At 44.7% G+C, this 11498-nt stretch overlaps 1 protein-coding gene and 1 long non-coding RNA gene across 2 annotated transcripts in view; both read right to left on the bottom strand.

The window, feature by feature from the left end:
• Positions 1–674: 674 nt before the first annotated feature.
• On the bottom strand, positions 675–9623 carry JCHAIN (joining chain of multimeric IgA and IgM). Its single transcript, XM_032768093.2, has 4 exons — positions 9480–9623; positions 4497–4629; positions 3326–3406; positions 675–2355 (listed from the first exon to the last, which is right to left on the bottom strand). Exons 1-4 carry the CDS (start codon positions 9541–9543, stop codon positions 2154–2156), a joined length of 480 nt encoding a protein of 159 aa, XP_032623984.1. The 5' UTR covers positions 9544–9623; the 3' UTR covers positions 675–2153.
• Positions 675–11498, bottom strand: part of LOC142046862 (uncharacterized) — a 137930-nt gene continuing 127106 nt past the window's right edge. The window contains exon 2 of the long non-coding RNA XR_012655909.1: positions 675–1453. This is a non-coding gene — a long non-coding RNA (uncharacterized LOC142046862). The remainder of the gene's footprint in view (positions 1454–11498) is intronic.

Here is an 11498-nt window from a genome sequence, read left to right as displayed (position 1 = left end):
AGAGCTGAATGCAGAATGTGCATTACATTATAGTCCCTTAATGTGCTTTTTCCTTGCAGATTTTTCCTGCCATCTGGCCTGGCCAGCCTTGGTTGATCTCTGTTGTCCACACTTGGTTCGCTGCAGTCTGGAAGCATCTTTGAGGAGCAGGGCCCTATTCAATTAATCTTGATGTACATTTCAGTCTTTACTGCAGGTTGTCCAGCCAACCCTGCTTCCAGCTTTGGAATAAGTGTAGATTTCCCTTTACTGAAAAGGTTTCTAAAAAGCTAGAAAAAATCTCTTTCTTAGTCTCAAACTAGTGGGAGCAACACCACACAGTTACAAATTAGAATGAGGACAACAAACTCACCCTCCTGGAGTATTTAGAGCAGGTGAGCATAGAACACCATCAGTTTGTTAAAAAGCCAACTCTGAATACTTTGTGCAGTGTCTAGGGACAAAAATGCGTGGGCGGCCCTGGGATCAGCCGCACTGGCCGCTGCAGAAATCACAGAGGTCATGGAAAGTCACGGAATCCGTGATTTCTGCGACCTCCGTGACAGACACGGAGCCCTAACTATAGTCAGTTATTAAATGCAAATTCTTCTTCTTCTTCACCTGCAAGATTGGAAGAAAACCAGTACAGACCAGACTCTTCCTTTTAATGCCATTTAAATTTCACACACAGATAGTTGCAGAAAAATCTATTTAATTACTTCAATCTTGCTAACAAAGCTGAAATCATGGGTACATGGGTCTTGCTCTATTTTGTTGCAACATGAAATATGCCAGGGTTTCTCAAAATAGCCTAGGGATGTGCAACCAATTTTTATAACAAGGAGGAATGTATCAGTCTTCTCAGGGGTAATGCTCCACACAGTTTATGGACTTTCATACATGACTGTTTAGTGAAAACAAAAGGGATGATGCACTCAAATGTGACGAACAGTGCAATGCGATATCAGCCTCTTTGATGGGCGAGAATTCCTTCTACAAACAAGAGAAAGGAATCTAACTAGGGCCCCATTCATGCAGTCAGATTCGTGCAAACCCAAAGGCTGCCAATGCACCTCTGAATGCAGAATCAGGGCCTAGGCCATTTATTTATTTAAACTAAAAGAAATAATTTGGTCTCCTCAGTGTTGGATGAATTTGAGAAAATATTAATAATTGTCAGTATGGAAACACAGAGCAGTGAAATATCATTGGTAAGTAGCTCAATCTCGAATATATAGGGAAAGAATAATTTACCATTCCCGTAACACATGGTATTTTGGCACCATTTAAAAATACTCAAGAGTAGCAGCATCCTCAGTCTTCTCTAAATATGCAGGGATACACTGCGAATGTGATTTTCAAAGCCACATAAGGGATTAGGATGCCCATTAAAAATGAATAGAAACTGGGTTTCCAAATCCCATAGGCATCTTTGAAAGCCCCATCCTGAATGACCTCCTTCTCAATAATGGCACTGATTTCTATTATGCTCACAGATGGGAGTCTAACAGTATGGTCTTGTGTTACTTAAAGTTTATGCAAAGAATTATTTTAGATCATCTAAGTGGGGTTTTCCAAAAGAGCACAAACAAGGGGCCATCTCAACTGGCACACTGATATTTTATGTGCAGGAATGCTGTCTCTCTGGGCTAAAAGGTATTAACCAAAAAGACCATGACCCTGGAGAAATTGCTTTGGAAAACATAATCGTGGAAAGCTGAATCCAAACACTGGCATGGCATTTGGATGTCACTGTTTCTATATATAGAGAAGAACAAATCCTGTCTTTATTACTAGGGCAAAACTCCCACTGACTTTAATGAGAACTTCATCTGAGGCAGGACTGAATGAACTGTCCAAGCCAGATCCTCCGCTCATGTAAGTTAGTGTAGCTCCTTTGATTTTCAAGGCAGTTACATTGATTTATACCAGCTGAGGATCTGCCTTGCAGTATAGGATTTTGCCCACCGTGCATAATTGGCTTAGTTATTCAGTTAGATTTATTACCACCGGGTGCTATAGAAGGAAGGCATTACTTTTCACGTAGCTAGCATGTTAACTGTGAGGCGCTGATATTTGAGACACTGTCTTTCTTACCATGCTAATATAAATGTGTTTTGGTCTGTGGGGGCAAATGACAGTATAACAAGGCACTCTAACAGCAGTGGTTTAATCTAATCAGCGTAGCAGGATTCTGGAGTCAGGGCTGCTTGGACGGTGTTGATCTTCCCAGCATAGAAAAATGGGAAGGTTTTGGTGTAGCATTTGTTCCTGTTATAGGTGTAGCAGGTTTCGGAACTGCTGCAGTTGTTGCTCTGCTCAGCAGTCACTATCCGGTCACCCAGCTCCACTTCTGTAGGATCACATTTTTTGCAGCTGGAAGACACAAAGGATGGAATGCATTTTAGGCAGTAATCACTGAAAGAGGCCACCACATGGGAGAGGGCTCAAGTCTTCACTGCTACTTTGGCAGTCACACGTCAGTCGGGCTTTGCTGTCTCTTTAGGCTCTGGAGTAGCTAGGGCCTATCCTGATTTAGGAGCAAATGGCCCAATTCTCTGGCACCAGGGCCCAGCCCCCAAACCTTCAAAAATGATGAGTCAGCTCCCCAAAATGATGAGCTTAGTTAGCAGTAAATGTGAGTTTCTTTTTTTTTATTTGCTTTCCAGTTTTTCAGTGTGCACTTGGGTGACTTTTTCAAGCTTTTCTCTGCAACCATGAGGGCTAGAAACTCACCTTTGTCTTTAATGAACTCTGGGATTCTCCTGTGATCACATGACTCCAGGAGCTGGGACTTTACTTAAAAGATGAAATATTTCAAGACTCAGGATAAAATCATGAGTTAGAGCAGCAGAGAATTTGACCCAACTTCTTACATTTACGTAAGGTGAATCTCACTAACATTGGATTAAGCCTCAACAGAGGTGAGATTCCTGCTAGCTTCATCACTGTCTATACTAGTAGTCAAGGTCTTGTTTTGCCCCATGAGCTCACATGGGTATTGGATTTTAATGTATTGGTGCTATGTGCATGATGGCACTATTTTAAAAAATTACATTTTATGAAGGGATTTGTTTAGTTTCTACATCTAAATTCACCATGGTAAATCCTGAATTTCCTCTCTGTAGGAAGGACAGGTGTGTGGTTAAGTCACTGGTGTAGAGGTTGAGGATTCTGTTCCCAAGGTCTGTAGCAATTCCTATAACCTTGGACAAGACACACAACTTCTGCCTGAATTCCCATATCTGTCTAATGGGATATGGTGAGGATTAATTCATTGCTATTTGGACAGTGAGATGGAAGGGCAAAGTGTTCTGAAATTAATGCAGTAAAGAAAATTACTCACAGCTCAGACAGCCGGTAGACAAAGGTGGTTCTCACTGGTGAGGTGGGATCAGAGATGTTCTTTCTGCTCAGCAGGGGGACTCTAAGGGAAAAAAAAAAGAACAGGACTATCAAGTGACCACACATTGCTCTAATGAATTCTGCAAGCTCTATAACGTGTCATGATTATTTTGATTCACAGAATCCACGTTTTTATCTTGTTCTGTGCTCAGATATTTTCATCTCTTCCCCTTCAACTCCCCGTGAAGTTTCAGATACTTCATCTGTAGAATGGATAAGTGTTATATCTGGACTGAGCCTTCAGTACCCTGTAGAGTGACAGGGTCTTTCTTGCATCATTGCCAGACACCACCAGAGAAAGACTGGAGGGAGTAAAAGCACTGCATCATGTTAGGCCACTAGTGAGTGATGGAACAAGTGCCACTTGCCACAGATGAGGCTTTCAATAATGACATTGTGGCACTGATGTTCCTCCTCCCTCTTGAGCTGGTGGAAACTGGGACACAACACATATGAGACTAGCTCACTTTCAGGTGGGTGGGTGGGTAACTGACTCGCTCACTTTCTTAAAGTGATCTCTTCCTGAACTTCCATGGCTCCAATGCTGCCCTCCTTACTCAGTCAAAAGATCCCTCACTCGGTGGGAGTAAAGAATGCAGAATTAGTCCCTGTGAGCGGACAATTAACTAGCTAATTGCATCATGGGAGTTTGGCATTGGCCTCTCCCAGGGACAAAATCTCAGACTTGCTGGACCAGGGGTCCACTCTGGAATGGCAATCCTATGTTCTGTGCCAGCCAGTGTCCCTAATTATCAGGACAGGAGAAAGGCTACTCTTGTCTCCATCAGTGTATCTTACAAAGCTACTGTCAATCCTTCAGAAACATTTCTGAGCTGTCTTTTGGACTGATGGATGAAGCACCATGCAGCTGGAATGCAGCAACATGTAGTGTGACATGAGCCATTTCAGCACTGTACACTACAGGCCATTGGAGCACTAGATGGGTGTCAATTAAATCATCATTACTTACACTATGACATGAAAACCGGGACATAATGAAACCCTCTCACGTCCCGTAACTAATATGCTGAAGTGAGACAAAGAAAAGGAACCTGCTGTGCCGTGTCATCTCATCTTTCCCTGCTTCAAATCAAGCATTGTTTGCCACTTACATGACTCGTATGTTTCTCACCAGGACGTCTTCCTCAGGATTATCTTTAGAAGGGACAAACTTTGAGGTCACCCTCGCACATTTACACTTGTTATCAACTAGGACATGCTCTTCCGCCTCCTCATCCTCATAACCTGGGAACACAGGATGGGTTTTAAAAGGAGAGAAAAACAAGAGAAAAGAAAATTCTTCCCGGTTCCTGGAATTGACTTACTGTATTTTTCAGGCATTTTATCAACCACTCAGTAATGTACAATGTGGGTCTCCTCTAACATCTGCTCAGTCATTGCAAGTCCTCCTGCAAAACTGAATCCCCCACTGCTTAGCCGCAAAGTCAGTGTGATCTCCTTCCACCACTTACTCAAACAGCTGGGTCTGAAAGGGTGGGGCAGTAGGGAATGAAGCCACAAATTATGCATAGCTGGAGAGGGTCTGAGAGACAAAAGGTGCAGGTTTCCGGTTAAACAGGAGTGCAGAACCTGTACCAATACCCCAGCTTGAGCCAAGGAAGATGTTCTGCTCCACACCAGGCAACTCAAGGGTTGTCTTTTGCTCCTTATGCAGAATACAAAGGAACCACAATGGACCAAGTATGGTCCAAATAACTGTGTATCCTAAACATAAATAACATGGAAGGCCTAGCCTCATGTATACTCTAGCTTCTGAAACAGAAGACCATGAGGGCCAAAAGAGGGCTCACAAGCTATTTAATGGGAAATCACTACCCCACTTCTATGCGCTACATCAAGTTAGCACCAACACAGAGCTCTGCCATCCCAAAACTGCCTGAAGCATGAGCAGTAACAAATCCGACCAGCTCCTCAGGGTGGTGGGGTCTGCCCAATGCTGGGCAGCTTCAGCAGCACTGTCAGAACCAGTCCTGACTTCATAGTTACTCCTCCAAAGCACAGGGAGAACACAGTGGTCAGTGGGGAGTTCCCACTGGCAATTCTGAAACTCTTCAGCTAAAGTTTGGGCATTTTTATAGCTCCTAAGTAGTGACTTTGTCTTTACACAGTCAGATTCACCCATAGAAGAAACAGATCCATAAACTTGACCCTCCAACACTCAGGGCCAATTCTCCAAAGGTAGAAACCAACTTCAGTGCAATAAAACCCCTTGGTTTGCATATCCCGCCAGAACTGCAAACCTGTGTGCAGACTGGCGAAATACAGCTGCAGATAACTAGCTAGGTCCCAGATTGTATTTGGGCACCTCTGGAGCATTCACTGGGTTTGAAAGAGGACTCTGGCCATTGGGGCTGGAGCTACTTGGTTAGAGTCAGCCTCAGGAACCCTTCCCACTCCTAGTTTGTTTGGGATCAGGCAGGAAAATGAAAAGATTCAGATTGGCTGGGTGGGAGGGAAAGCCACTATAAAAACAAGGACCCAGCATTAACTATGGACCAGCTGAGACGGTTTGAGCCAATGAACAGAGGTGGGTGGGATAGGGAATAAGAGTCAGACTGAGATGTGGAGAGAGAAAAGAAAGAATTGAGCACCACCCCCTGAGTTGGGGGAGAGACTGAACCTGACTGAGGAGCTGCTTGGAGAGCTGCTAGCTGCTGCAGTGTGCCAAAGGGGACTCTTCCTGACACACCGCATGGAGTTAGCAAATCTGAGACCACAGGGCAAGATGCACCAATCCATGTCAGCCTCAGAGTGAATGGACAGGTTTGACTGACCCCAGAGAGGAGAGGTGCAGGACAGGAGGGGTGCAGCTGTGTAACTCCTACCAGGGAGCCTGACCTGGGTCTTGGTGCTTGTGCCGGGGGTGGACGCCCAGCCTCCTAGGAGGGAGGTTTGTTGCTGTCCGTGCAGAGGCACTTGGCTGGGACTTGAGACCCCTCCCCCAACTCTGGGAATCCCCCACCTCACAAACTGTGCTTCCTAGCTGAAGCAGACAGACCTCAGATGTGCTAGCTCAAAAATAGCAGAGTGGTGGCCACACCAGCACTGCTGGTAGCTTGTATCTGGGGGGCTGGGCAGATGGGTAGTCAGCCAGCCAGCCCCTGCTACCCCTGGCCACACTGCTATTTTTTAGAATACTAGCTTGAGCAGAACTAGCACTTCTGTCTGTTTTGAGCTGGGAAGCAGCTGCAATGTAGATGTACGCCTTTGGTCCCACTTAAGCCCTTACTTTTTCATGGGACTCAAAAGTTCCATAGTCCTAAAGTGGCTCTGTGAATATGGGAGAACTGCATTTTTTGAGTCACCAAAGAGCTGGCTTTCTGCGGGGTCTCCATTTTTGCACACACGGTTTTGCACTTGAGTGCACCTGGCTCACACAAGTGATGAATTCTATGGGTGGCATGTGCAGGGGATTGTACTCGGTGTGTGAGTGCAAACTTAGAGGCAGCATCTGATTTCAGATGCTAAGAGTTGGCTGGGATTCAGATCTTCCCATTCCAGCACATTCCAAAGACTTTCCTTTCTTAACTACCCTCTGATGCTGTTTTTAATCCTGACTGAAACCTCTGCCAGGCCATCCCTCACTAGAAATAAAGGCACTGTTATCTAGTGGCTAGAGCACTTCCCTGGGACTCAGGAGTCCTGTGTTCTGTTCCTGGCTTTGCCGTTGACCTGCTGTGTAACCTTGAGATAGTAAATTCTCTGTATGCCTCAGTTTCCCATCCCCACCCCTGTGCAGTCTATTTAAGCAGTAAGCTCTGTGAGGCAGGTATTGTAGTGAGAGAAAGCACCTAGTGCAGTAGAGCCAAACTTACTTAGGGACCTGTAGGCACTAATGTAAGGCAAATAATGCAGCTAGAATATAATTCTGTTTACACTGCACTTTTCTGACGCCACAGTACTTTCATATCCCCTTACTAAGGCCCAAAATACAAAACTCCATAATTGTATTTGACGTATAACTATGATTCGGGTTTCATGGCCCTTTTCCTTCTCTGGTCTCTGCCCCCTCTACAATCTAGTTAACTGGTGAAACAATAATCCTTTTCTCTGAAAGAAGAGATCCTTCCTGTGTCTCTGCCTCAGTGATTCTTGATCTCTTTTCAGATTTCACCTCTAGAGCCTTTTCTTCTTCCTCTCCATCTCCTTCTGATGTTTTGTAACTGTAGTATGTATCGCGTATGTAACTGTCCTCTCCGAGGGTTTGCTCCAAAGGCCATTGAAGTCAGTAGACTCCCACTGGCTTAGCCTTTGGATCAGGCCTTAATTCTGTAACTATTATTCAGACTGCATCATGTCTTCCTAAATGTTCACTAAAGACTATTATGGTATGCTAAAAATAATGAGCCAGATTCATCCATGGTGCAACTCCATTGACTTCACTTATAATAGTAATAGCAAATGTAATTACGTTTAATAATTGCTCTATAATTTTTGTAAAATTTAAAACCTCTTGCAAATCACAAAAGTGAAAAGACACCATCATCCCGGGCTCTTCAGCTCTATAATAATGTCTCCATGTCCCAGTGGAGCAAACAAAGACTCCTTGGGAAAAGCAAAGTTTAGCGGTGGTTAAATAGCGCATTGGGAGAGCTGCTTATGATCCCTCGAGGTTGGATAAATCTATTCTGCATGTGGCTGAGTGTAAAATGGATTTTCATGAGAAATGTCTCACTTAACAGTGGGTTGTCATGTAAAATGCCATGCTATTTGGATGTGGCATTCAATAAAATCAATAAATAATCATCTGCAGCACGTTAAAAAAGCAAAGAAATTGCAAAATGGCTACTCACATACTGCTGAATTTTAAACCGTTTCCATTATTAAAGCAAGAATAAATTCAATTAGACACAAAATGGATTCATTTAAAAACAAATGGGCCAAATTATGCTCCCAGAGAGGTGCTTAGCTCACATACACCTCATTGTGAGTTGCACACACATTAGAGGCTATAATAATTACAACGAGAAGAAGCAAGTTCAGCTCTCAGTTGACCTGGTGCATATTTGATAATCGACCACTGTCACCGATTCTTGTACACTTCTGCAGCCAAATTCTGCATTCAGCTACATCGTGATGAAATCAATACTTTTAAAGAAGTTATAAACTAATGCAAAATGTAGTTCTTCATGTTATCAAGATTAGAGAAAATGCAGGATGTAATGGACCCTGGCGATGTACTGTTCCCGTTAACAGCAGAATAGAATACAGAATAGAATTTGACCCAAATATACCTCTGGTGTAACTCAAGTTACACCATTGTATAAAAAAGTCACATAAATAGTCAGTATGTACTACCTGTCAACTATTTTTACTATTCTCTATGGACAATATTATTCTCATCTCATTTAGACCAGTGTAACCCAGGAATATCTCCATTTAAATCAGCAGAGTTACGTGGTATAAAATTATAATGAGATCAGAATCCCCTATTGTAACAGCCAGATCCACTCAGAAAGAAGTATTTAGAAGCCTTTAATTCTAGCTAGGCAAAATCAGTCTTGTGAGTTTCCTGGGTAGGAGGAAGAGAAAACACCTGGACTTTCAGCTCATCCATGCAGAACCTCTGATTAAAAGAGGAGTTCTCAAACTGGGGGTCGGGACCCCTCAGGGGGTTGTGAGTTCATTACACGAGGGGTCATGAGCTGTCAACCTCCACCTCAAACCCCGCTTGCCTCCAGCATTTATAATAGTGTTAAATATTTTTTAAAAATTAATTTATAAGGGGAATTGCACTCCGAGGCTTGTTGTGTGAAAGGGGTCACCAATAGAAAAGTTTGAGAACCACACAGCTAATACCAAGGCGTTCCTGAGTAGCTAGCCATCACTCTCGTAGCATTGCAATAGGGATTTTTCAAAACAGCACTCCTTGGGTGCAGAGACAGACAAAGGCCCCAAATAAGTCTGGTAAAGACTGATTTCAGTGGGTGTTGGGTCTGGACCTAGCAGAGGGATGCTTGTCTTGCCTGCCTAGTAAGATCACTGATGCAAGGTGGCTGTTCAGCCGAGCTACCCAAATGCAAGTTTATATTTAAGCATCATTTATAATGGTCTTCATTTCATTTCACACCTACCTGCCACAAGAGCAGCCCCCAAGAAAACTGCCAGGACTCCCCACAGTAACAAAGAGGTCTTCATCCTGCCTTCCCTTCTTTTGAAGAAGTTGAGTTTAGAGGAGTGTCATCTGCCTATAAGGGTGTGTGCAAATGATAGAGCTATTTGTTTCCTAAAATAACAGCCCAGAGTGCTAGCTCTCTAACACCGCTGTAAGATGTGGTTGGGCGTGCTGAAACCAGACACTGCAATTGGTTTAATGCTCAAGTGAAGATTTTGGTTCTTTCAAAGATCTACTGATGGGTAGAATCATTGCAGCACTTTTAAGTCGGTGTGCTGCCAAGCAAGCAGTAGGACAGCAAAGGATTCCAAAGGGCCACCAAATTATGTTGGTGCTAGGGCCAGGATGGATCATGTTCATTCCTAGACCAGTGACACGTTTACAGGCAGTTACACAGAGGGCTAGGAATGGGTGTGGGGCAGGAGTGATTCCCAGATTGACAGTGGAACGCCACTCTTGCTTCTAGTCCTGAGATGTCCTGAGAAATCTGACTTTAAAATCACATGTTTGGGCTACTATTCTTTGTACTGTACTAGCAGCTGGAGGATTCAGGCTCAGAGACCCACCGTACTTGGGCACTGTGCAGACAGAGGTGGATCTATGTATTTTGCCGCCCCAAGCATGGCAGTCAGGGAGCCTTTGGCGGCCTTTCTGCGGGAGGTCTGCCGGTCCTGCGGATTCTGCGGCGGTTCAGCGGATGATCTGGCGGTCCTGCAGATTCTGCAGCAGTTCTGCGGGTGATCTACCGGTGCTGCGCCTTTGGCGTACCCGCCACCGAATTGCCGCCAAAGCCACAGGACCTCCCACAGAAAGGCCGCTGAAGACTCCCTGACTGTCGGGGCCTCACTGCGACTGGCGCACACACCCACCCCCCGGCTTGCCGCCCCAAGTACGTGCTTGCTGCGCTGGTGCCTGGAGCCGCCCCTGTGTACGGATACATAAGAAGAGCCAGTCCTTGCCCAGAGAGTTTGTAATCTAAATAGACAAGATGAAGGATAAACAGAGGTGAAGTGACAGAACTGGAAATAGAACTCGGGTTTCCTGAATCCCAACCTGGTGCTTTATCTGCTCCAGAGCACTGCCCCTCTGCTTAGACAAGCTAAGAGATGAGTAGGCAGTAGTAATTGTACCTTGCCTTGCCTGTTAATGTCTGCACAGGCAGACTGAGGAACCCCTGTTCCCTTCTGATGCCTCCACAGGATACCAATGCACCTCAGTTACGGGGTGTATATCCCATGATCAGCTCAGTGATGGGTGTAATTTCAATGGGTGACTTTATGACGACAGTGTCCATCTCCTCTCCAGCACCCCTATTCCACAGAGAACAGAGGCACAAGGAGACTTAGGGTATGTCTACACTACCTGCCAGATCAGCGGGCAGCGATCAATTCAGTGGGGATCGGTTTATTAGTCTAGATGTGATAAATCAATCCCCGAGTGCTCTCCCATTGACTCCTGTACTCCACCGCAGCAAGAGGTGCAGACAGAGTCAACAGGGGAGCAGCAGCAGACGACTCACCGTGGTGAAGACACAACAGTAAGTCAATCTAAGTACGTCGCTGAAGTTGCGTAACCTAGATCGCTCCCCCTCCCCAGTGTAGACCAGGCCTAAGTGACATGTCCAACATCATTTCATCCACAGGTCTCAGAGCATCTTACAAAAGAAATTATATAAATTATTCCCCCACCTCCACTTTACAGAGGGCAAAAATGAAGCGCAGCAAAGCAAGTGAATAATAGAGCCATGAACAGAACACCTTCAAATCTCTTCACTCCCATTTTAGGCTGTACCCACCTGACCTTGCTGCCTGGGAGATCTAGATTTAGTGTTTGTGAATGGAATGTGTCTTGGACATATACTGCCCTAGGTAAGATAACTACTCACATGCTCTCTTCCTTCACTGTACATCTTACTAACTGTGATCCGGATCTTGTACCTATTAGAGTCAATGGGAGTTTTGTCATTGACTGTAAGAGG

The sequence above is a fragment of the Chelonoidis abingdonii genome, chromosome 5 (assembly GCF_003597395.2).
Source record: "Chelonoidis abingdonii isolate Lonesome George chromosome 5, CheloAbing_2.0, whole genome shotgun sequence".
In the NCBI taxonomy this organism is placed as follows: Eukaryota; Metazoa; Chordata; order Testudines; family Testudinidae; genus Chelonoidis; species Chelonoidis abingdonii.
The sequence above is the reverse complement of the archived record's forward strand: the minus strand, read 5'-3'. Positions and strand labels throughout refer to the sequence as shown.

Coding starts and splice junctions, on each gene's coding strand:
- JCHAIN (XM_032768093.2), bottom strand. CDS start 9,543: ATGAAGACCTCTTTGTTACTGTGGGGAGTCCTGGCAGTTTTCTTGGGG. Junction 3,407..4,496: donor GTGAGAAACATACGAGTCAT/GTAAGTGGCAAA, acceptor TTTTTCCCTTAG/AGTCCCCCTGCTGAGCAGAA. Junction 2,356..3,325: donor GTCTACCGGCTGTCTGAGCT/GTGAGTAATTTT, acceptor TGTGTCTTCCAG/CTGCAAAAAATGTGATCCTA.